This window comes from Ammodytes marinus (genome assembly GCF_949987685.1).
Source record: "Ammodytes marinus genome assembly, chromosome: 21".
NCBI classification, from domain to species: Eukaryota; Metazoa; Chordata; class Actinopteri; order Uranoscopiformes; family Ammodytidae; genus Ammodytes; species Ammodytes marinus.
In genome coordinates, this window is record NC_137225.1 from 17,661,061 (window position 1) to 17,686,897 (window position 25,837).

The window sequence follows — 25,837 nt, forward strand, 5'->3', positions numbered from 1 at the left end:
GGTGCGAGCTACTCGGACTAAAGGGGCATGTTGGAAGGCAAAAGAAGAGCGCACGAGGGAAGGAAAATAAAACAGGAAATGCACAACAAAAAAATCGCTAAATGGCAACACAATACAGGCGTTGTTTCAGCACCACAAACAGCGACCAGCTTGACGGAGGAGCCCCTCCTAAGTTTCTGACGTCAACACACACATGGCGAGGAGGGACGATGCGCGCAGCGGCGTGCAACAGCGCCGTGGAAGGACGGACGGAGGAGAGATGGATGAAGGAAAGATGGATGAATGGGTGGGTGAATAGAGGACAGGAATGATTACTGCCCAGAAGCCGTGAAGGCAACACAGAAAACCGTGGAGATTGGAGATTTTTTTTTAAGTTGATTGATTCGTCTTATTAACTTGACTGTTCAAAATGTAGATTTATGAGAAACACACAATATATCACAGCACAAATGCCATTATAGGAAAGCTATAGAAGAACAGAAGTGTTACGGTCCTTTATAAACTATTGTGGTGATCTATAAGCCAAAACATGGACATGCACAGACATGAATAAAATAAAAGGCCCACATATGACACTGACTAATAGTTTAAAAAAGGTAACTTTTACTGAAATAAAACAGGTAAAGACGAGGTAACACAAACAAAATCTTAACTGATATTTTTTGCTTCAATTTAAATCTTTAAAGTTCCTTGTAACAATAGCTGCCACATAAATGTAATATAATAAAAGTACAATGAATATGAAAAGCAGTAATACTCGTGTACAGCCTCAGATGTGTTGTTGAGTGGAGTATTTCCCACCACAGCATATTACAAAACCAACAGATTAACGGTATACCGTCTTGAAAAAGGAGAACAGCAATCAATCGAAAGAGTAATGTTTGCTTGCACTATTTGTCCATGAGGTGCAAAATCAGAAATATTGACTAATGCAAAACAGTGTGCGAATTCTTAATATGGATGCCATTCCCCTTTAAGAACAAAGAGAGGATGATTTATGGCTAGTTTGTTTTGGAGAGTTATGACTCGGCAAGAAGAACGTCTGGGAAAGACATAAACACACCAAGTTTCGGTTGATTGATACAGTTTGTTTTATTCATATTAGTAACACACTAGAAGGTACACACTGACATACCAACAGATATACAAACAGGGTAATACATGAAAAAATATGTTTTGTATGAAATTGCTCAAAAAATATATAAAAAGAGGATAGAGCTGAGGAGGAGAAGGAAGTCTGGAGTACTGAATCAGTATTTCTTAAAATTTTCAATGCACAAAGCCTTAGAGACAAGACTTGAGCAATGCATGCCATCAAGAAATAAATAAACAAGACAAGTGGAGCCAATCTGGAAAAAATCATTTGTCCTCTGTGTTAGATTTCAATCCAAACCATATGTTTTTAAAAAACCCAGTCACAATATTAATTATTTTTTGTCTGTCAGCAAATGAAAGGCTGCAACAGATATTACACTGCTTTCCTTAGCAGATACTGTATATTACACCTCATATTTAACTTTATAAATCCAGAATGTCATTCAAGGTCTTCACAGAAGATTCATAAATAACCCTGTGGTGGGAAGGGATGAAAACGTTACTTATTACAGCTCTTCAACCAAAAATCAATGCATTTATTTATACCCAGATTCATTTATGGAAAAATCTTAAACATCTACACTGTGTGCACAATTATTAGGCAAGTGAGGATTTTGGCCGCATCATAATTTTTATGCATATTTCCCAACTTCAAGCTGTATAAACCTAAGTGCTTATTGGATTTAAGCATACCAGGTGATGTGTATTTGTGTAATGAGTTAAGGTGTGGCCTAAGGAGATCAACACTCTATATCAAGGTGTGCATAATTATTAGGCAGTTTCTCTTTCTCAGGCAAAATGGGCCAAAAAAGAGATTTAACGGACTCTGAAAAGTCAAAAATTGTAAAGTCTTTCGGAGGGATGCAGCACTCTTGAAATTGCTACGATATTGGGGCGTGACCACAGAACCATCAAACGTTTTGTTGCAAATAGCCAACAAGGTCGCAAGAAACATATTGAGAAAAAAAGACGCAAATTAACTGACAAAGATTTGAGAAGAATCAAACGTGAAGCTACCAGGAACCCATAACGGCCTCTGCACACATCCTGCGTCTACCTCTGGAGCGCGTCGCCTTACCTTACTGCTGCGTCTCTCGGAACTTTTCTCGGACACACATGGAACGTCTCAGCAGCTGCTGCAGCGCTGCTTCTAAAAGCCCTATCTTTCTGCATAGAGTTTTCATAGATAATTCCCATTAAAAATTAAGTTCTTTCGTGTCATTTATGATGCATATGATTTATATTGAGTCTAATATTGAGTCTGGACAGTAATCCGTGCGCCCCATTGCCTTTTTTTTTTTTTTTTTTGCCACATTTTCGCTTGTTGGAAGTTTTATTTTGAAAGGGACACACCAGGAAATGGTGAAACTACAGCGAAAGCTGCCGGTGTGAAGTTAATATGACTCGCAGCAGAGTATTTCTCTATCAGTTAAAGCAGAGAGACCCGAGAGAGACGCGCGGCTCTCAGAAAGAAATAGGCGAGCCTCCTGAGGTAAAGGGGAGCGTCGCTGCAGACGTGCCTCCGACGCACATCAGCAGTGCGTCTGAGGTTGGATGTGTGCCCGCTCTAGGTTGATTACACGGTCGGTGACAAAAAGTCAGACGCAGACGCGAGGTAGACGCGCAGTAGAGGTAGGATGTGTGTGGAGGCCGTTATCCTCCAGTTCTGCCATTTTCCAGAACTGCAATCTACCTGGAGTGCTCAGAAGTACAAGGTGTTCAGTGCTTAGAGACATGGCCAAGGTAAGGAAGGCTGAAACCCGACCGCCACTGAACAAAACACACAAGTTGAAACGTCAAGACTGGACCAAGAAATATCTGAAGACAGATTTTTCAAAGGTTTTATGGACTGATGAGATGAGAGTGACTCTTGATGGACCAGATGGATGGGCCCGTGGCTGGATCAGTAACGGACACAGAGCTCCACTTAGACTCAGACGTCAGCAAGGTGGAGGTGGGATACTGGTATGGGCTGGTATTATGAAAGATGAGCTAGTTGGACCTTTTCGGGTTGAAGATGGCCTCAAAATCAACTCCCAAACCTACTGCCAGTTTCTAGAAGATACTTTCTTCAAGCAGTGGTACAGGAAAAAGTCTGCATCTTTCAAGAAGACCATGATTTTTATGCAGGACAATGCTCCATCACATGCATCGAAGTACTCAATTGCATGGCTAGCCAGTAAAGGCCTTAAGGATGAAAAAATATTGAAATGGCGCCCTTCCTCACCTGACTTAAACCCTATAGAGAACCTGTGGACCCTGCTTAAACGGGATATTTACAGTGAAGGAAATCAGTACACCTCTCGGAACAGTGTCTGGGAGGCTGTGGTGGCTGCTGCACAAAAAGTTGATCGTCAACAGATCAAGAAACTGACAGACTCCATGAATGGAAGGCTTGTGACAGTTATTGAAAAGAAGGGTGGCTATATTGGTCACTGATTTTTTTTTTGTTGACATGTCGGAAATTTTTATTTGTAAATTTTGAGTTGTTTTATTATTCTCACTTTAACAGATGAAAATAAACAAGTGAGATGGGAAATTTTTTGTTTTTTTATTTAGTTGCATAATAATTCTGCATACTAATAGTTGCCTAATAATTGTGCACATATATATATTCCCGTAAGAAAGACAAAACCTCACTTTTACTTTCGTAAACATTCAGGTTTAGGTTCATTAACATTTTGGATTGACCGAGAGCACTGTAGTTGTTCAATAATAAAATTAATCCTCAAAAATACAACTTGTCTAATAATTGTGCACACAGTGTAATTTCATTTCCACTCACCTCTGGATGTCTCCGCCATCTACAGATGTGACTGCATTTTTGTGAAGATGCAGCTGGACAGATGTGGCCGCGTTCTTCAAGCCCGCTTTACACTGACCCGCTGACAAAAGAAAAATTGTAATTTTAAAAAGGATATAAATAACCAACTGTGATTTATCTTTATCAAAGGGTGCCTACAGTTTAAGGCAGGTTTGATTTAAGACTTTTAATGACACTTTTAATGAGAATTTTACAAAAACAAATCTGTAGAGATAAATAACAACAATTACTTTGTGTTATGGACCATTAAGCATAAAACATGACTTGTTTAGTCCATTGAAAGAGTAAGAAGATCTACCTCCAATGTTAAAAACAAACATCCCATCTCAAAGTTCTTCTTCGTGTGAACTCACTGTGTTTGATGACCGCCAAGACATGCAGGATGGCAGCCAGTTCATTCAGACTGTTGAAGGTCTCGGAGTCCGAGGACGAGGTAACCTCTGTCAGAAATGCCCTGAAAGAACCAATCAAGGACAAATAAGGTTTTTAAAATGGATATTAATTAGATTCAGGTCAAGTTAATGCATGAAACCAAATGTAAAAAAGGTCAAAGATGACAAGTAATTGTGGTTTAAGAGACAGTGGACAGGGGATATTTACCTGGTAACAGAGGTTGATTTGAGGATGACTGACAACAGGACGCTGGACAGAGGCGGCATGTCCTCCACTGACTCTGGGGTGATCATCTCTTCAGGATGGGTAATCTGGAAGAATTAGGAGCACAGCAGCATTCATCATTCCCCCCTTAATTGAATTGCTGGAGAACGTAATCAGTCAAGCGGGCCTTATCATGCGCGGCGGGACATGCGGGATATTGGCAAAAAGAAAAAGAAAAAAGAAGACAAATGCGGTGTGTCTTGCTCTTGGCCGTAGCTCATACCTTCTGAAGCAAATGCATTATCTCCACGATGATGATAGCACAAAGAGTGGAGAAGACCCCGCACAGGGACGCTCTGTCAGACGCCTCAGCCACTGTGAGGAAGTCAGTCAGGCCCGGGACGGCAGACTGACACAGCTACAGCGGGGCACAAAGATGGAGATAGAAATAATTACTTAGTCGAATGGTAAACCAAAGCGTGTTTTGGTTTTTAATTTTGTTTTTATTTTAGTAATACATTTCCAAATTGTGTGTCACTTCCTGAGTGCCAAGTGATTCCAGGCAGACAGTAGAGACTCAAAATATTATTAAGAGTCTAGCCACAGTCAAATTGAATTGGAATGGTTATCGTGGACAAATGCCAGTGAAAATTAATATATAAAAAAAATAATAATAATAATCTTTTAAATGGAAAATCCTCATAGTACAGCCTTTACTACATCAAAAAACATCTTTACTAAAAGAAGCAAGGTATACAGTCCTGGAATATTGACAGCAAAAATAAATACCACTGCAAAGTTGTTGTTACACATGAAAACAAACCTGTTCCTGTTGTATTGATTTGAGTAAAGCAGACAGTAAAAACAAATCAACACAGAGGGGGGGTTAAAATGTATTCGTACCCGTTTTCCCTCCTCTGGCTCCTTTCTCAGACGGCGAGCCAGGAGCTCGATAATCTTCTGGAAGATGTTTGCCACCACACCCAGAACCACAGTGGTTTCACCTTCCTGATTCTCCTCAGCATGCTCGCTGTCCTCAGGTTGGTAGCTGTCGGCAACCTCCTTTAAAATGGGCAGCACTGCAGGAATGCACAGGTAGCCGGCCTCTGGCAAACACAAAGGAAAAAGATATTGATTCAAAGTAACTTGATGAAACAAGACTGTTTTAACATGTTTTCTTTTTAAGTTGACTCTAGCTTCTGAGACAGTTTTTGATTTATATTATAAAACTACGTACTATTCCGTAAAATAAACATTCAAGAAGACAATTGAAACGCTCACCTGAGAGCAGGGTGAGCGAGCACAGGTGGAGGATTTGACCCTTGAACGTCTGGTCGGCCAAACCCACGAGAAAAACGTCTCGGCACAACGTCAGGAAACTCTGGACAAACACATCAACAACACAGTGAAGAAACTCATTTCACAAAAAAAGAAAACTTATTAAAATCACCAACAAACACAGATGACAACAGTGTTAGAGGAACATTTAGAATATTCATTTCTCCCACCACTACATGAATAATAAGGGCACTGAAACAGGCTTATTTTCAATAACTGATCCCAGCAGCCGTGTGATGACAAGCTGTAGAATAATGGCCCAAATAAAGAAAATAAGCCATTTGGTTGCGGCAGTATTAGCAGGAGGAGGCCTGTACATGAGTGAGTGTGGACTGGTGCAGAGCGGATCTAGTATGAAGGGACTAAATTTACTGAGCAGAACTGAAAAAGCCCTGGAAGGCAGGAGACAAAAAGGGGCCACCACAAAACTTAATGTTCTGGGTAACAACATAAATGTGTGTTTTCATGGACAGCCTGTGGTGCAGGCTATGTCAGGGGAAAACTGACAATTTATGAACAAGAAGATAGGATCTTCCTGCAGAGAAAACTTCTCGCTTGGGCTGACTTTATAATTCACATAAAATGATATTTGCTGCTAAAATATTTTTTAGGAGATACAGCCTCTACTCATTCAGTGCATCTACTGTACATCCATCTTAAAAAGATCTAAAAAAGTAGCGTCAAAATAAAGTTTGATATCAACAGGCATCAGAAAAAAATCATTCCTCTACTGAGAGCGTTTGGGTATTTACTTAAAGAGGATTCAAGTGTTGTTCTAATTGTGAAGTGAAAGACATGACGAGCAGAAAATGATGAAACATATTTTCCCGTGCAGCTGCTGTGGGTAAATATGTTATGAAAATGTATGTAGCCACCTTGTGTTCCAAAATCACACATTTGTGCTGCAGTGGTGAAGTGTGTCCCATCTCCCTTAATGGAAGACCACACACTATTCCCCATTAAAAGCTGCTGCTTACTGCAGCCTTGCATATTTAGCCAGTCATTCTAGCTTCGCTAAGTGTCGCCTGGAAAGACCCGACAGACACTTAGCGCATGCCATTTGTTTGGCCTCAGATAACTCTCAGTGGAAGCTTCCTAGCCTAAAGTCCTCTACTAACAATGTGGTAGTTGGCAAAGCTATATGTTTACAAAAGTAATGGTAGAGCTCACCTCAGTTATTTGTGCAGCCAGTGGCGGTGAATTCTCTCCCTCCTCCTTCTCATCATCATCATTTGTTTGTTTAGTGAGGAAGGGCAGCACCCGCTCAGCCACCCACACAGCCACATGCTCCAGAGAGAGCAGGTAGTCCCGACCCTCTGAACACTAGGATAGTAGCAAACACATTCAATTTCTTCATCATTTTTATTTTTTGACTCAAACTTGTTTTCGTAGCTCAAGAAGGGAAACAATTTGTACTGTCTTGGACACAAGAAAACAAAATGAACCACTTAGGCTTGTGGCCGGTAAGTAACGGGCTGAGTCATCTGGACAAATGTGGGCAAGAAAGAACACTAATTAGCTCTGTTCCCTGCGTCAACACCTAACTGCATGGAAGAAAGCAATCTTTAGAATATTTCTGGGATTATTTGATTAATCATTTGGTCTTTTAAGTGTAAAAAAAATGGCATCTTCAAATGTCTTGTCATGTCTGACTTAAAGTCAAAATGTAAATGTATTCAGTTTATTTCTGTTATTATAGATGACAAAGAAAGCTTCCAGCCATTTGAGAAGCTGAACCCTGGGCATTTGTGACGGTTTTGTACCCAATTCTGCTTGAAAAACAAAAAACTAAAAGCAATCGATCATGAAAATAGTTGCTTAACACTAAGCGGATCACATATAAAACAATATTTGAAATATAGATAATAAAAAGGCCACTATGGCCATTGGATATAAATGAAAGTGAAGTGGAATGAGAAAGAAATAAAACACAAAGATAATGTGTGCTGAATGTAAAACTCACATCATGTTGGAGATGAGCACTGAGGCGTCCGTGGAACGTGAAGACTTTCAGTGCGGTCTCCACAGCGGGCGTTTTAGGATCCTCTGTGACGGAGCTGAGGTGAGTGTCCAGCACTGACTGTTGAGACAAACATCACACAGATTCACATCGCATGGAGGAAAGATGGAACACACATGTATGTGTATAAATGTATTCAAGAGGAGACACATGGACTGATTGCGGATATTCTATGTCTAGGTCTCTAAACAAAACAGACTCAGCTTTGCTTAAATGCTAATAATTTGGTTTCTAAACATACCCTCCAGTTTCCCAGGACTGTATGGAGCTGCTTCAGTGGTCCCTCACCAAGAGATAGGACTTTCTGCCGTGTGGAAGTGTGGCTCAACAGGTAGTGCAGGAAGGCCAGTGCCACGTCCGGTTTGGCCTCCACCGTCTCCTGGATACGGACCTTTCTATTGGTGTTGGCCTTGTCCTAAAGATGAAAGAAAAAGAGTGACGTTAAAAAAAAATTAAATAAAAAATACTTCAACTTTTCATAAAAATCAAGAGTAGGTTGAGAGGCTGTTTGACTGACCGCTTGTTTGGGCAGCGCCTCTGTGAGCCAGTCAGTGATCAGTTCCAGGATGTTGCCAGCCTGGCCCCAGCTGCACATGCAGTCTAACAGCTGGCCGTACTCCGTAGGCGCTGCTCCTGGGTCAATCCTCCGAAGTCTGGACAAGACTCCGCAGCTGAGAAAACCAAAGAGCAAGATGGTTAGACAGCACAAGGTCAGATGAAAACAGAAAAGTGTGGGTGTATAAAAAAAAAAAAAAAAGTGCAAAGCTAAATGATTTTGAGGCACCTGAATGTTGGAACTGCAGCTGGAGGCATTAATGAGGCCAGTTTTATGAGGGGAACGGTACATTGCTCATCCTGAAAAAAAAAAAAAAAAAAAAAACAGATTAAAAAAAGGGATTACAGTAATGTTTGTTTACGGAGGTAGAAAACAAAACAGGACACAACACATGCAGGGCAAAGTTACCTCAAAGGCCTGTAAATACTTGGGCATGACATTTCCAAACTTGGCCACAGTGTACTTGTGGGCCTCTTCGTTGTGCTTGAAGGCCTTCTCGATGCTCTTCCAATGGATGAGCAAGATCTCCAGCAGACGGGACACAACAGCCATGTCTTTCCCCAGCAGAGGTTCAGCCCTCTAAGATCACAATACACACAATCTGAACACATGGAACTACATGCTTTCCTCATCGCTTCTCATTAAGGTTTAAAAGACTATTAACTATTTGAAGATACTTTTATTTTATTTGAGTCAGTTTCTGTGTTTTTCTGATTTAAATATATTTAAAATGGAATCTCTTTGGGATTTTTCTCACTATTTTCATATTTTTAAAGCCTCAATGATTAATTGAATAGTTGAGAAATGAAAACACTCACCCTGGTCACTTTCTAAGTTACACCTGTCAAATCGAATCTATCCAACACAAGAGCTCAGACATAAATTTAACCCACGTAATTGCTATGACTGTACAGATGTACATAATACAGTGGCCACTGAGAGTATGTATACAAATTTACATGCGTGTCAGTCAGAGGAAAACACAATTTTGGGATGATGGAAGGATTTCTGAAAGTTTAGTGTGTGGGGATGGGTTTTTGAACAAGAACCTTATATTTTAATACTACTAGTACTTACTTAAACTGTTAATTCTGTGAGCATATGCGTCTCTCTCTTACCATGCTGTTCTCCTTGTTGCTGTCATTGATCTCAGACAGCTCCAGGTCAGTCTGGATACTGCTGTTCAGAACACGACGAATGGCCAACATCAGCTTTACTGGAGGAGAAAGAAGAAAAAAAAAACTAAAGCAACGGAAGGACTTAACATATTACAAATACAACGTGCTGGAGAAGTCTTCTAATAGGAGTTACAGCACACACAGCAGCACTTACTTATGTTGGTGGGAGCCGTGTGTTTGTGGGCAAACTGGTAGAACTTCCTGGCAGCCATTGGGTTCATCTGGATGAGGGTGATGCAGCGACAGCACCACTCCTTCTCTGACTCGTTGACGGGGAAGAAGGACTTGAAGAGCAGGTCCACAATGCGCTTGGAAACTGGGTGGGAGTCCTTAGCCAGTCGAGCCAGCAGGTGGTCCATGTTGCTCACGTCCCAAAACTGGGCACAGTGGGTGCACAAGAGAACCCCTTAGTTCATGCCTGGCATTAACTTTGCATCGTCTAAGTTATTTGTGTCTAGGGAGAGGTGGTAATAACAATACTGCCATATCCCATTGTATTCAAAATGTTGGATTTTGTTCAACAATGTATGAAGCAAAAAAATAGAAACCCGACACATACCTTGGCGGCGCGCACTGCCTTGACTTTTATGAGCATGTCGAGGAAAGCTACGCGTACTTTCTCTGAGTTGTCGTGAAGGCTGTATTTGAGAGTGGGCAGGAGTTTTACCAACAGTGGATGGCTGAGAGGGTTGTCCAATACAATAGTCAGACACTGGGGAAGAGTGAACAGTGAACATACATTACACACACACCACAAGTCATTAAAGATCCAGTCTGCGGCCAATAGAATCGGTCGAGCTAATTCTGTCTGCAGTGACAATAGTGCTGACGATTTGGCAACAGGAAACCTTAGGACAAGAGAGAAACAGCATTTCCTACCTTAAAGACAGAACAGCGGACGTCAGGGGAGCTGGAGTCGGAGGCCAGCTCCATCACCAGCTTCTTGAGGAAGTCACTGATGATGGTGGGAGGGAGGACCTCCCAGCATTTAGCCAGGATCTTACAGATGCCCAGGATGGCAGTGGAGCGCACGGTTGGATGAGGGTCATCCAGGAGGCCCTGAGGATCAAATAGGTGGTTAACAAAATGTACTACATTAATTATTCAGTTTCTTCACAACTAAAAAAAGACCCTCACCATTGCTATGTCAAGCTGCTTCTGAATGGCCTCGTCTGTATTCTTGATGTTCAGATCTGGGTCATAGAGAGGGAAGGCTTCGGTGAAAAGCAAAGTGGCGTTCGCTCGCACCTCAAAGTTTGGGGTCTGAAGAAAAATAGAAAAAAAGAGTTATTCATAAGACTGCAATAAAATATTAAAAATACTAGCACAAAATGCAGTTAGAAAATCCACGTACTTACACTTAAATATTTCCAGAGAATGGGCTTGTAGAGATTATAGAGCATTTTGTCCAACTGGTTAGAGCCCTTTCTTGTGTGGAAGTAGCTGACGATCTGCACGGAGGAGATCACAGAGTTAAAACACACAGTAAACCACGCACTACACGCACACCATCACTACAAAGATACCAGGAGAAAAACATTTGAATTAGTAAACAAGTCTACCTGTCGGACTTTGGCATGGACAGGAGATGTTCTGTGAAGTAAGATGGCACACTGCATAAAATCCTGAATGCACGAGTTCTCGATGCTCTCCAGGAATTCCCCGCTCGCCTTCTTCCACGCCCTGAAGTAGACCTCCGTGATGGAGGTCGTCATGGGCCTGAACGGAGCCATACGGTGGTTAAATAACACGGAGGGAACATTGACCAAAGAGGAATGAATTGAGCCTGTGGCGTCTTACTTGCTGTAGAACTCCAGCACGTTTTTGATGGTGCTGTGAATAACCGGGATGAAGTTGACATTCCAGCTGAAAAGAAACACCAGGAATCGCTTTCCCTGTGAAGATAGACACGTCATAAATAATAATAATAATAATAATAATAATAATAATAATAATAATAATAATAATAATAATAATAATAATAACAAGAAGAAGAAGAAGAAGCCATATATCGCTCCACTCACATCGTCGTTTTTAATATAAACATGACGGTGAAAGCACTGGACCAACAAGTCTGTTATTGGCGTGTTGTCTTCTGATGCGTAGTCCAGACTCAAGAGGACGTTGTGGAGACTCCAGACTCTTTGAATCTCAGTGCCCTGACAACACAGATCAAAGCACAACCTTAAGGGCCACAGTATCTACTGATTTGACATATAACTGAGGTCATGTATGTTACCGACCGGTTTCTTCAACATGAAGCTCTTCTGCAGGGAGATGTGGAAAGCTGTGCGGCCAAACTTTTCCTTCTCCTTCAGCTCCGTCTTCCACCAGGCCTCGCACAGCGTGAGGATGTGGAGCGGCAGAGACGCCTCAGAGACGGGCAGCACCACCAGAACATCTGAGGAACAAAACACACACACATACAAGGACTTATCTCATGAAGGGAAAATAAATAAACATCCACCCTCAGAAGACACTTCAAGGAAATCACTGACCATGAAGCCTGTGGACAATTTCCAGAAGGGCACTGTAGGTGTCGCCGTCTTGTAGGACCTTCAAAGACACAGCAGCCACCAGTGTCACGCCATCCACAACCGCCATGACATGTTTCTGAAGATGAAAAAGTGTAAATGCAGTTCCAAAATGGAAGCAAAACACATAGCATAGACCACAAATCTAACAGCAACAGATTGTTACAGAAACTGGCTGGTGTACTCACGGGGTCTGCTGCCGACTCCACTTCCATCCCTTCCTCCCCGGCGTCCTCCCAGCGCTCTGGAGGACACTGCTGCAGGACGTCCTGAAGCAGAGAAGACAGTTTTCCCCACAGAGTCTGTCTCTGGTCCCTGGGCATCTCCTGCACCACCTCCTCCACATCCAAAGGATCTGTTTTATCCTTCTGCTCACCAACACACACACACACACACACACACACACACACACACACACACACACACACACACACACACACACACACACACACACACACACACACACACACACACACACACACACACACACACACACACACACACACACACACACACACACACACACACACACACACACACACACACACACACACACACACACACACACACACACACACACACACACACACACACACACACACACACACAGGTAAATCAAATAACTTTAAACAGACAGGACAGACAAAACAGACAGCAGTTACAAACTCCCGGTAGTAGATGCTCTTTTGATAAACAGTTTTTGAGTAAACTACCAAACTTTTGCTTAAAACTACATGTGCAACACACATAGGAGCTTGAGAAAATATTTTAGACTACAAGTTTCACAAGTTCAAATATACTTGTGGTTTTGTTTTAAAATGTGTATTTTGGAGTTAGTCTTTTGATGAACAATTGATGTAGAAAATATATCTACAGCACACCAAGAAATCCATACAGGCAAAAGTACTTATTGGGACTCCTTGAATTACTATCAAAGTAAACACAGCAGCACAGTTGTTATTTTGTTTTATAATGTGTATTTGTATGTAGCTGCCAGTTAGTAGGCCTACAGAAAATGCTCAAACTGTCAAACAGCACTGCAAGAAATGCTCTCTTCATGAAGGTAGTACTGTCCGTTTTTTTGTTACAGAAAAACAGTTTTTGAGGAAGTGTTAATACAATTAAGACATATAAGGTTGTAGGATGTTTGTTAATATTAAGTTAATTTCTCTAAGAGATTTTCAAAGAGCTCAACTAATATGAACCTGAGACCCATAGCGGAGCTTTTTGAAGCCTCCTGTGTTGATTACTGGACTTTAATAAGTTACTTACATGAAGCTGGATAAAGCGAAGGAAGTCCTCCACATTTTCCTTACATGCTGCCTCTAAAAACGCCTCTCGCTTAGACATTTTTCCGGTGAAGATTGACAGTTAACCTGCGATGGAAAAACAAGGTAACGTTAACGCTTTTACAAGACCAAAACAAATATGGCAGTCCGTTTATAATTAGCGTTAAAAAAAAATATTTACGAAGGTGAAACCTTCTGTGTCCGCTTGTACTCGGTTTTATTATAACTACTAATCTTGAAAGGACAATAGGACAAAATATGAGTTCAAAGCTTCGTCGTTTACCTTAGTTTTTGGTATAGTTCTATGAAAAAACAGCAGCCGGATGACAGCGTCCCATAACAAGCTACCCCGCGGCCCGCGCAAATTTGGATGAATTCGGCTCCGTGCGTCATGACGTCGCCTACCATTTTGACGCTGACGTGTTGGTGTCATTTCCTTCTTTTGCCACTTGATGGAGCCAAAACACTGCACATGTGGCGTGTACTTTAGAGTTTGTTGAGTTTACTACACTACCACATTACATACAGAAGGCCTGGTGGTGTATTTATTCTGTAGGAAAGTTCATTTATAAATTCGATCCCCAATCCTCAAGGGCAATTATGTGGAAAAGACTGAATATAGAGATGGACCATTTTCACAAGAGAACTCTTTATTCTTCAAAACCGTTGAAGCGTCATATAATTCAAAATAATAACATTAGGAAGGCAAACATAGTACATAGCATTTTTTCTTTCTTAAGGCACAGGATAGATAACAAGAAAAGTATTTAAATGCACCTGCATAAACATGTACAATTCTCTGACACTGATCGATCAGACTCAACCCATAGCCTACATACAATACCCCTCGTATCTGCTCATATTGTTCAGTTATTGTTCGTCTCAAATTTGGTTTGAGCGACGATCAAATCCTTATTCAAGTATCCTCTATATGGTTCACATGATACAGCACGTGCTCGTCATAGCCCTAAAATACCCCCACACTTCAGTATCTGAGTCAATATTGCACAAAGTCCTCTTAAAATACATATAGAGAGCAATCATTTTATTCCCTGCATACGTTCATTCCATGTTTTTTATTCGAGCATAACAAAACAATCAAAAAAAGAGGTAAACAATCAAATAACACTGCATGACAAATACATATTAAAGTCGGGTATGCTTCTTAAGCCTACATTTGTGATTGCATCTGTGCCTTTGGTAAGAGTTTTTTTCTCAGATGACAAAAACAATTCAAAAATAATTTCCCTCGATGGAAACACAATGCCATGAAAACCCTTGCAAAATCCTCGTAATAACATATTGGCCACTTGATATTTACACTGAAAACAGACACAAGGCAGTAAGTGTGTTTCAACGCATTACAATATGGTACACTATCTTCCAATTTAGGATCATCGATGAAATAATGATAGGAAAAGTTTGGAAAACTTGCGTGCTGAAATGATTGCTTTACATTGTATGGAAAATGTACATGAATGCAACAAAATGTCGCACACTTATATTAACAAGGTCACTATATTACAGTGGAGGGGCGGTTTCACTATGTGAGGAGGGGGTCGTGAATACTTCTTAGAGACGTCAAATCATCTTCACTCAGATCATACCTGCAAGAGAAAATGAAAGAAAAAAATATATATTTGAGCACCATAAAAAGGCTGTTTATTACCAAAGTTGCACTGGGCAAAGATAAAAAAAATAAAAGATTGTTTACCATTGTGTCCATCCTTTTGATATATCCTCACCACTTAAATCTACCATCACCTGCAATTTGGAACAAAAAGCAGAAGAAAGGAAATTAAGTTCAGGCCTCCGTGGTGTACTTGGCACTGGCACTGCTGCTGCTGGTGAATGCTCATAATATAACAACCAGGAAAAAAAAATAACCTGCAGTAATTTACCTTTCCCAAAAGCCCTTTGTGTTTGGACAGGATGCTCCCTCCGTTCTTCACCGCTACATCCAGAATTCTCCTGTGGAGCTCCACCATGGAAACACTAAACTCAAACCTGCAAACACACACATTTTAGACACATTTGTATTTGTTAAGAAGACCAATCTATCCCAAATAATGAAATGCAACATTAGTGATACACATCAAGCATCTCTGAACCTATACATCTTTCAATAACAGGCTGCATGTGAAAAAGCCCAAACATCATCTCAATGGTAGGCATTTTGAAGCATGAGATAGTAATAATAGGTCAACCCACGTTTGATCATAAACAGGGTTAAGGGTCCTCTTGAATGTGCTGGTTTTCCTCCTCCCCGTCCGGCTCTTGTCGGGCAGCAAATAGAGTCGGATGAAGGGATCTGAACTGTCTTTGGTGAAGGCTATCAAGTTACTGTGGACACACAAGACAAAAACAACTGTTTCACTCACATGTTGTTGTGAAACAGAAACGCTCCATGTCAACCTTTCACCTTTCGAAGACATTTTAGGAGCTATGGTGGCCTTCAAGGCCGATAAGCTAGTTACTAAAGATGGCATCATCCACCACTGCCTCAAGTCTTTTCACAATATCAAATGATGAGGTGACAAAGTATTTAGTTATTTATTCTATAGTACTACTTCTTCTTGGTCTTCCAACAGGTGCATTTCCATCGGACACCCATTATATATATAAAACACATACGGCTGTTAGCTTTAGTCTGTTCTGAGCTAGTGTAGAAACATGGCAGCTTCGCTCCTATGTAGGAGGATCTGCATACCCACAATATAACCATAAATGAGGTGGGGTGAAGTCCTTGAAAATGAATCAAGAACAAGTCAACCATTTATTTTTCATAAGACAAATGAGAATTCAGGGTGTGTGTGTGTGTGTGTGTGTGTGTGTGTGTGTGTGTGTGTGTGTGTGTGTGTGTGTGTGTGAGAGGACCTTACCGGCAGGCGTGCACCACCACAATGAGCTTGTTCCTCTGGGAGCTGTGTCGGACTGTCAGCTGGACCTCGCCCAGTGGATACTGGCTGGGGGCCGAGCCGCTATAAACACACACCGCAGTCAGTCAGTGTCAGGTCCAAAGAGAACTGCATTTTGAAGTGTATACAGCTTGGATCATGCAGTGACAGATGGATATAGTTTGAAAGCTAGTTTGATAAAATATTCATAAAGACACATATTAGAATAAAAAAATCATGATGGCTTTCTATCAGAGGCAACTGCTGGAATTTGAGTGAAAAACACGTGAATCAAAACAACCATATAATCCATGAGTTGAGCAATCTAGTGAGGTAACGGAGAGTAATATATCAGCAGAGACCAGAACAGTAGATGGGAAACCAAAAAAAATAAAGAATTATGTATGAAATTTACTGTAATTTAAAGGTGCACTATGTAACTTTGGGTGTGTCAGAGATGTGAAAATGTTCTAAGGTTTATTCTCATGACTTAATAAACAAACTTTCCTCACATAAAAATAGGATCCCTAGAACTCTGTTTGAAGGTAGAAAGCTACCTTCCTGCTAGAAAGTTCCTGTTTCATCATTGTTGATAACAGCGGCAGGGCCCACAGCTCTTTTGACAAACTTATTCTAGTCTTACCTTTGGTTCCAGGTGCCTCAAAATAATTTTGTTTTGATTTATGATGGTAAAATGATTCCATACTTAAAATCACATGTTGAGAAAATAAATGTTTTAAACTAAACTGCAGGCTGTGCAAATGTAAATATATCCCCCCTTCTCTGAAACCGCACAGTGCCCCTTTAAATGTGCTAATTTACTTCTGCAGCTGACGAAGCCTTTGCTGGAGCTCGAAGGTGGCGAAGGGCAGGGAGATGTCGGAGGCCAGGCTGGGTGTGGACTCATTGTGGGACAGGTGTTTCTGGGAGCTGGACATGCGGGCACTCAGGTTGGAGGTGCTGCGGAGCGGGCTGGCCGAGTAGGGCTCTCCGTCCCTCTCCCTGAGGGTGAGGGTGGACACGCTCATGGGTGGCGGTGGAGGGGTGGGCGGGGTTAGTGGAGACTCAGAGGCAGACAGTCTTTTGGAGCGGGCTGGGGGCGGCTGAGGTACACTGGACTTCCTGACTGTGACGGAGGAGGGCTGGTCTGAGGACACCTGCTGCTTCTCCAGGGACAGGATCTACAGATAGGCAGTCGAAAGGGAAAAGCCAAGCACATTACAACATCCTTTTAACCTGTAACTTTATTTTATTTGATCTTATTTTATTTTTATTTTTATTTATTTTTCGTTTTGGCAATTTTGTCTGCCTGTATTTGTCTTATCTTGATGTATTGTGTGACCCTGTAAATCCCTTTGAATTGCCTTGTGTTTGAATTATGCCTTATAAATAAATTTGCCTTGCCTTACAACCAGATCCTACTCAATCCCCTGCATAAGTCTTTCCAGTTATTACCATCAGGCCAGCCGCTATAAAAATCCCTTTAGCCAAGAAAAACACTTACAAAAAAACTCCTTCATCCCCGCACTGCCATAAACATCCTAAATTACAGGTTATCAACCACACACCGACACACTATGCTACTATTGCACAGATATTTTAATTTGCATCCTGTGTAATTTATTCTTTTTAGGTATTGTATTCAGTTTTTTAAGGAACACATGTCGAACGTTGATTGTCTGAATTTGTCTCACTGTATACTGAATCTGAAGACAGGAGGAAAAGTACTGGCTATAAGGAGTAAGTAAAGCCACTCAATAAGAGTAAGTACTGGAAGAACGCTGTAAGTTTACTCATTTTATTGCCTGTCAAAGTACTGTAACTCAAATGAAGTACCTTCCTCATCATCTCCACAAAAAAATGAATCATTTAGAGGGGATTTGGCAAGATTGGTGGCAACATATAATTCAAAATAATATCATTTGTTTAAAGAAAAAAAACTGTAAGGTCAGGTCGACTAATCCTTTCTTGTAATGGGGTCTTAAAGCTGCCGATCCTGCTGAGAAATTATGAGCGATAATAATTTGTATTTCCAAGGGTGTTTGTACAGCACTTTGGCAAAAAAAATCAGACTTCCTGGTTATATGCATCTTTCGACAATGGTTTCAAAAGCGGTCGATATGTCTGTGAAGCCACTTTTTGAATGTCTGTTACAGATCTTGAGAAGTTGCTTGTGATCCAATACAGGGAAGCTTTTCCGGGCACAGGTCAATATTTTGATACAGCTGCAGTTTTATATGATCGGTTGTGATGATGCGACACAAGAGGATGCAGTTTGTTTGAGTGTCATAAAGGGGAAATGCAATTGACTTGCTGTGGTATCCGGTGGCAGTGTTGGAAATGATTGTAGTCTGAAACAGACTCAATATTCCATTGTTATAATGTAACGACACAAAACTGTTATAACATTAGTGAATGTTTCAGTTTAGGGGTTAAACTGGGATTGGTGAGGGGGAGGGGACATTTTCTAATGAGGGTGTGGGGTGTCCTCTCAAACTACTTTGGTAGAAAGTCGTACCAATTCAAACTGTAGAAAACAGTCTCCCGTGGATTTAGTTTGTCCAAAGTAATAATGGCACTATTTCTGGAAAGGAAGCTGCCTCTAAAGTTTCAAAGGTGTTTCAAATTCAATCTTACTAACTGTCTAAATAGCAAGATACCACAAAGTAGCAAGAACATTTAAAATTTTTTATTTCATTCCATTTGTTTATTTGTTGGTATTTTAGGTTAATTGATGAAGAAATCAGATTGGGAAACAAAGTTGTGATGTGCTATAAATTCCTAAAAGACAATAATACAAGATACCAAATATACACTATATTTAGGCCAGTACGGTTGACTTTAGTCTTTTCTGCTTCAGTGTTTTTGCATTTCATCATGTATCCCAGTCCACTTTAAGAAGATGAGATGATCACACTTTTTATTTTAAACAACAATTATTTTAATTAGCTGGCTAGCAATAATGGTCAGGGACAGTTATGGCTCCCAATGGAAGCCCAGCACCTTGCATGGTAGCCAGGCGGCCATCGCTGTGTGAGAATTATTCTGAATGTGTATACTGTGTATACGAGGCAACAAAAAGAGTTAAGTGCTTTGGATAAAAGCGCTATAAAAATGCACTCTATTTACCGTTTGTCAAATCAACTGGAAAAGTCGACTCTGCTTTTTTCTTCTGTTTGAATTCAAATTCATTGTTCAAAGTGTTAACACTGACAGTGGAGCGGTAAGTCTTGCATTCAAGCTGGGTGCAGCAACATTCAAAATACAATTGAGCTGAGAGCCTTGAATGCTAAGGCTGTAATGAATTCAATAAATCATGTTCATGTTATTGTTGACAGTGCAGTCCTTGCTTAGTTTACACTCACTGTCAATAAAAAGCCACCCCTCTATCCGCTCTGTTTGAATCAGCAGATATGGAAACATCCGTCCTGGTTTCCTGAATAAAACCGTAAATCACTAATGCACAGAGGAGCAGTGAGACAACGCTGCAGTCCGCCTTTCTTCTTACCTTCAGAACCATCTTGAGTGTGAGGGTGGAGCTGGGCCCGGAGTTCTTCAGCGTAAAGCACTGAGTCAGCGTCATGTCCTGCTCCGCTAACAGGCTGCACAAAGGGACCGTCAAATTACCCAGGGTGCATTTGTGCTTGTCATCCTTTACCTGTGCATTGAGAAAGATGGGCCCTTTTAAAGTCAGCTAATACTGCCACCATTTGAATCACGATTATGTAAATACATAAATAAACATATGAACAAGGGGGTCATTTATACAGCATTACCTCCACCTCCAGCTCCTGCCTCCTGGGATTGTGAACGAGGAATGAGAAACAATCTTCCCACAGAGGCTCCTTGGTCTTAAAGCGGATCTTTACGGGCGGAGAGAGGGAAGTGAATTCATTAAAAGACCATTGAGAGCCGCACATGTCACCTGGATAAATTATTCAGTCGTTAGAAAGTGTTGTGTTTTGAACTCAAACGTAGAATCCCAAATAACGTACTGTTGACGGGAAAATGGTTATGTTTAGTAAATGTTCATGTTATCTTAATTATGTTTGGACGATATTCTTTCATTTTATCTAATTTTTTTCATGTAGTTCAAACCCTCAAATTAGATCAGTTGATTTTAAAATCAGCCACTTTCCCCAAGAGAGGAATTTACACAAAAAAAGAATTAGGGCAGTGATATGCTTTTCATAGTTTTGGCTCTTGGATTTGGATTTTGAAATGGATGACTTATTATGAGGTAAGAGCATTTTACATTTTTTTATTAAGAGTGTTTGAGGATATCCACAAACATACTGAAGGGACAGCGTAGGTCTCACAGCCCTATAGCCCTAGGACACAAAAGCAGGACAACAATCTTTAAACATTATTTACTGTAGGCAAAGGCTCTAAGGACTTTGTATGGCTAAGTAGTCACTTGACCTCAGTCCAAATGAACAGGTTACTCAGTTGCTAAAGACAATTCTAAATCATAGCGAAGGTGACTGAGGCTCATGGGTATTGTAGTATTTTAAGCCAAGTCATTACAAAAAGACTAGGGGCCAATCCGAATAGTCTTTTTTGCATAGGAAATTTCCTTTCCTATCGAGATGACCCGGAAGTAGTCGGCAGATAGGTGATCCGAATTCTCAAAATGCTTAGGAAAGGCATAGGAAAGGAGCCTCGATTCATCCTTTAACCCTCCTTTAGCATAGGTTACTCCGGACCAACCTATGCGAAAGGAAAGGAGATAGTGGTATCCCATAATCCTTTACGGCGGGAAGATTTAAAGCAACAGGCCACCGCCGGAGTTTACCGACTCTACACGAATACGAACGAGAGGTAAAACAGAAGAGAGGAAGATTTAACTGGCTAAAACAAAATAACCCTCCCCCGCCCCTATAAAGATAATAAAGAACTCATAAAAGACCAACATCATAATAGTTATTTTCGTAGCACATAATTTACACCATAAGAAAATAAAATACCAACTTCACATTTAATGAAGTAACTGGGGGCAGTTCATTTCAACATCAACATTAGTGTAGCCTCTTTTCATTCCACATGTGAATTGGGATATATGCCAGTGATTCTCACTCTGTTGGCGACCACCTGATTAAAATCAATATGAAAAGAACGCATGGATCAAACGAGCGCTTGTTGTAGTCAATTTTCGGCTAGTGTAGTTTCACGCTAGTGACTCACGTCAGCAATACTCGCCGTCGCGCAATGACGTCGGTTAGGAAAAGTGGAGTCGAATTCTTTTGAAACAGTGCTGTCTTTTCCTATGTTCGATAGGAAGCACCTTTCATCTCTCCTTAACCCCGATGACGTTTAGGGGTTAAGGTATAGGAAAGGAGGCTTATAGGTTAGGAGATTGGACTATTCGGATTGGCCCTAGATGTCATTTCTCAATGGAAATCATTTAAACTGATGGCCACAACATAAAGCTATGGGATCAAATGCAGTGTATAAAGATAGAGATATAATTGGAGATATCGTAAAAGAAACATTTGAAATGGTAATGTTAAGCGAGGGGAAACACTTGCGAACCCAGCAGCCCCTTGCACTTCTTAACTCCATATGAATTTGATGACTTTACGTAATTATCTGTCAAATCCCAAAGTGCTGCAGTAGGCTCTGGAGCCGTGCGACCATCCAATTAGTTTTCTAACCGTCTAACCTTTCCACTAACTCGGCTGCAATCGCCATCTCATTTAACAAACCTCCCTAAACCCATTACATCCTTGCCTCACCAATTTTTAGCATCAACGGTATAACTTGGTCGATTTAAAGTCTTTAATTTCCCTTTTGAACTTGACATGGAAATTTCCCGTGAGACATAGCTGGTAAACACACTTAATGCCTGATGCGGAAACTCTTTAGCAAACACTTAATGGCATGGCTGGAGGTCCTAACACCTCATTTTATTTCCTTGTACGACTACATGTTTAGGTCATTTCCCCATTCATTCTAGCCTGGAAATCCTGACCCTGATATCTTGAACGATAGAGGGTCTGGCGACGATCAATAGTAATTTCCAACTCTAGGGGCGGCTCCTACTCGTGCATTTCAAATGCCACTGCACGCAGTTGGATAGCACTACAACCAATCAGAGCGATGCACAAGTGACGTAAGCCCCGTTCGTTTAGCGAACAGCTGTTAAACTGTTCAATTAAACGTTTGCCGTTGTCGGTCGGCAAAACAGAACATTCCACTTACTTGCTAGTGAAAGCTATGAGTCCCGTCTTCCAATTCGTTAAGGGTCGAGGCCAAAGCAGTCTCAAACTCACACAACATATCCGCAGCCATCTTTGATGTTTACTATCACAGCTTCGACGTCGCATGCACGTCACTGTCGTCATCCGGTTACGTCCTCCCCAGAGCACCATATAAAGGGCTCTGGCGCGCCCATATTAGATAGAACCAATTGAAACGTTATACCAGATTTCTGGTAGTCTTGATAAGCTTCAACGGAGCGTCTCCAGACCAACACGCGCAGCAAATTTAATTTGCCAGCGCCTAGTGGCAGGTCTGGGAATGCCAGGCTACATTCATTCCACAGTGAGGGAAGCATTTGGTGAAAGGAGGCCTAGGAGGGATGCTTAAAGCGTGAGATGTGTTGACTTTTAGACTTAACAGTGTCTGTGTTGTAGATATAATCTGGTTAAAAAAATGTTTTTTTAAGTAAATTGATATTTTGGTTGTCCCACTTCATTTGATGTTTTTGCACAGAAGCACTTATAGAAGTAAGATTGTATGTTACAATTTCAAACTGATGCAACACTTAAGGGAGTACACAGCCAGGACAATGGATACTCACCTTACTCTCGAGTGTTTTGTGTCCGACAGTAAACTGGACATAAGGACTTGGTTCGCTGCTACTCTTCTTCCCAGACTGTTAGAAAATCAAAGAGAGGGACATTAGCTGTATAGCACCACATAATTATATATCCAAACTCCAGCATTAGCCCCTTGAAAAGAGTCTGTAGCTGGAATGGAAGGGAAGGAACATCACCACACATTATGACAGGCAGGCAGGGCTGCAGGCAGAGAGGGGCTACCAGAAAGACTGTCGAGCTGTGTCTCCTCTGCTTTTCTAAATTTAGCACGCTGAGTTTTTTTTTTCTTGACAGTTAAGTATTATTCAGTACCCCTTACAGAATAATAATTCCCGACATTTCTCCGAGACAAGCGGAAGGCCTTAACTTACTTGTTAACCCTTCCTGTTTTTCTTGAGGATGAACTGGGATGAAGGCACACAGTATCATCAAAGACCATGGTCACCCAGCTGACAGACTGCTGTCCTCACTGCTGTCTAGTAGAAGATAAAAGGAGCATGGCTGCCGTGCACCTCCAGAATTACAAATAGCTTTTTACCACCAGGCACTCAGGCTTCTGAACTCATAAAATGATGAGTCTCTTCACTGCATGTTGCTCAACTGCTTACCCAAAGTTTTTTCTGTATTATTGAATAATTCCACTATTCCACTGACTGCTATACAACCAGGACTGATATACACCATCTGAGCAAACCTCTTGTCACTTTTATGTACATGAGTAAATGCTCTTTTATTTTATTATTTATTTCTTTATTTTTCTTTCTTGTACTCTTTCTATTGAAACCTATCCTTTTTGTATTACTGCAATGTCTTCCTGCTGAGCTGACCTTTGACTTCCTCCAGTATATTTCATCATGTTGTCGACAATGTGTTAACTTACATATGAAAAATAAAACCGGACAACTGAAAAAGTCACGTCACATTTTCAGATTTCTAGCCTTCATGAGGAATGCTAGCTGAAAGCATTTGAGGTATACACCACTGTCTGTTGAGAAGAGCTGTACTTAATGTTTAGAGACACGTCTTGTCTAGATCCAATACAATTTGCTAATATAGGGCGACATCAAATAAAGCTGCACATTCATAAAATATAAATGTTAAATTGACATCAATTGATTAGGAATAGCAAGAAAGAGATGCGTGCATGCTCAGATTGTCATTTTGCTAACAGCCAGCCCCAGCCAGGTACTGCAGCAGCAGCAAGGCAATCAGGATAACAAGCTCCTGTTTTATTGGGAACCATCAGGAGTAATTCTTGTACTCTAGTTGCCCTGTAACGCCATATGAAACTGACACACAGCACTGCAGTGAGGTTCCCCCGGGGAGTCATGTTGCACTGAGGGAGTGCCACTGCATGTGTGCTGCATGTATAACAATGGGAGGCTCCATCCTCCTAGGTAATATTAAAGGCATGAGAGGACTTATGCTAAGTGGAAGAATGCAGCACTTCATTTGTGAGTTAGTGTGTGTGAGCAACCTGAAACTGTGCTTGGTTATGAACAGCTATACTGCATGATGTAACTCACTTAATGTTTTTGCATCATAATGCAACCTTTAGTGGCTACTATTTCTGTGCATTTGACAGGCAAACATACAGTATATCGTTTCTCATTAGCATAGGAAATGCAGAAATACTGCCCTGACAAGCATAAATTCCTTTTCCAAGATAAGCTTCTTCATTAGCAAACACAGCTTGGGTTGCTCTGCGGGTTTGAAAACCATTAGTACCAATTCACTTCCAACGCAAATATAATTTGAGTGCAATTATTAGACTTTTTGCATGCAAGAACACATTACTAAGGAAAGGTGGAAAATCGTATATGGAGGATTGTACAGCACAAAAAAGGCATAGCAACAACAGTGCAATCATCCATCTTCATGCAATTTTTTATGTTAAATAAGAATTATATATGTTTTTTAAATAATAATAAATTCACTCGGCTTGTGTGATTGGTAGATGGTGCACTTGAGAGCACGGATGAGACAACCGGGGCGAGGGGTGGGGGGATGTGCATGCAAATCCATTTTTCCCACGTTACCTTTAGGGCCTTAAAGACTGAGACTTGCTTCAACCCGTCATAGGTGAAATCTGACAGGTTGCTCTTTAAGCCACAAGGAGATTTAGGGGGGAGAAAATCACACCCACGGTTAGTAGGACGGGAGTGACTGTGTATGGTTAAGAGTTATGAGGAAAAAGTATGTGAAAAAATGTGATAAAACAGGAAGGATAGAAGTGATGAAACTAAAAGTAGCATAAAGGCTGATGGTGTTGACACTGCAGGGACCTAACAGTACAAACACAGGTCAATAAGAATAATGAGGGTTGCTCCTTCGGGACAGATTTGGAGGAGCCACTTTGAAACTCTGTGTCACTTTTTAACAAGCTACAGGCCTTTTGTACGAGTCAAGCTGCATATTAATTGGCTCCCTAACCCATGCAGAGATCATTATGTGCTGTGCCAGCGGGCCCTTTGTACTGTAGATATTCTACATTTCAGCCTTGAACTGCACACCTTACTTAGCAGAATACGCATCTGACTAACCAGCAGGCATAGTGGCTAGCACGGCTGAGTCCTCTGTACCAAACTATCTGCTTCATGTTAATGGTTATTGGCACTCTGGGTAATGCTCATTAGAAATTGCAATAAAAACGGGCAGCTGACACATGCTTTGGGATCCAGGTTTTTT

At 41.1% G+C, this 25,837-nt stretch overlaps 2 protein-coding genes across 2 annotated transcripts in view; both read right to left on the reverse strand.

Moving 5' to 3' along the window:
- Positions 1 to 1,089: 1,089 nt before the first annotated feature.
- On the reverse strand, positions 1,090 to 13,790 carry ncapg2 (non-SMC condensin II complex, subunit G2). The gene is made up of 27 exons (XM_080050199.1): positions 13,715 to 13,790; positions 13,415 to 13,518; positions 12,331 to 12,510; positions 12,107 to 12,221; positions 11,852 to 12,009; positions 11,633 to 11,767; positions 11,409 to 11,503; positions 11,171 to 11,327; positions 10,967 to 11,059; positions 10,746 to 10,871; positions 10,488 to 10,667; positions 10,168 to 10,320; positions 9,763 to 9,985; positions 9,549 to 9,646; positions 8,839 to 9,009; positions 8,659 to 8,729; positions 8,392 to 8,545; positions 8,116 to 8,289; positions 7,818 to 7,934; positions 7,025 to 7,177; positions 5,798 to 5,897; positions 5,420 to 5,622; positions 4,800 to 4,934; positions 4,520 to 4,623; positions 4,273 to 4,373; positions 3,881 to 3,980; positions 1,090 to 1,570 (listed from the first exon to the last, which is right to left on the reverse strand). The coding sequence occupies exons 2-27, from the start codon at positions 13,490 to 13,492 to the stop codon at positions 1,519 to 1,521; spliced, it is 3,426 nt and encodes a 1,141-aa protein (XP_079906325.1). The 5' UTR covers positions 13,493 to 13,518; positions 13,715 to 13,790; the 3' UTR covers positions 1,090 to 1,518.
- A 323-nt stretch (positions 13,791 to 14,113) lies between these two features.
- esyt2b (extended synaptotagmin-like protein 2b) overlaps positions 14,114 to 25,837 on the reverse strand; it is a 33,125-nt gene continuing 21,401 nt past the window's right edge. Inside the window, exons 14-22 of the mRNA XM_080050202.1 lie at positions 23,131 to 23,205; positions 20,105 to 20,191; positions 19,837 to 19,986; positions 17,151 to 17,509; positions 16,314 to 16,412; positions 15,643 to 15,774; positions 15,333 to 15,438; positions 15,146 to 15,195; positions 14,114 to 15,038 (exon numbers count right to left, since the gene is read on the reverse strand). Coding sequence (XP_079906328.1) covers positions 14,975 to 15,038; positions 15,146 to 15,195; positions 15,333 to 15,438; positions 15,643 to 15,774; positions 16,314 to 16,412; positions 17,151 to 17,509; positions 19,837 to 19,986; positions 20,105 to 20,191; positions 23,131 to 23,205 — 1,122 coding nt within the window. The 3' untranslated portion in view covers positions 14,114 to 14,974. The remainder of the gene's footprint in view (positions 15,039 to 15,145; positions 15,196 to 15,332; positions 15,439 to 15,642; positions 15,775 to 16,313; positions 16,413 to 17,150; positions 17,510 to 19,836; positions 19,987 to 20,104; positions 20,192 to 23,130; positions 23,206 to 25,837) is intronic.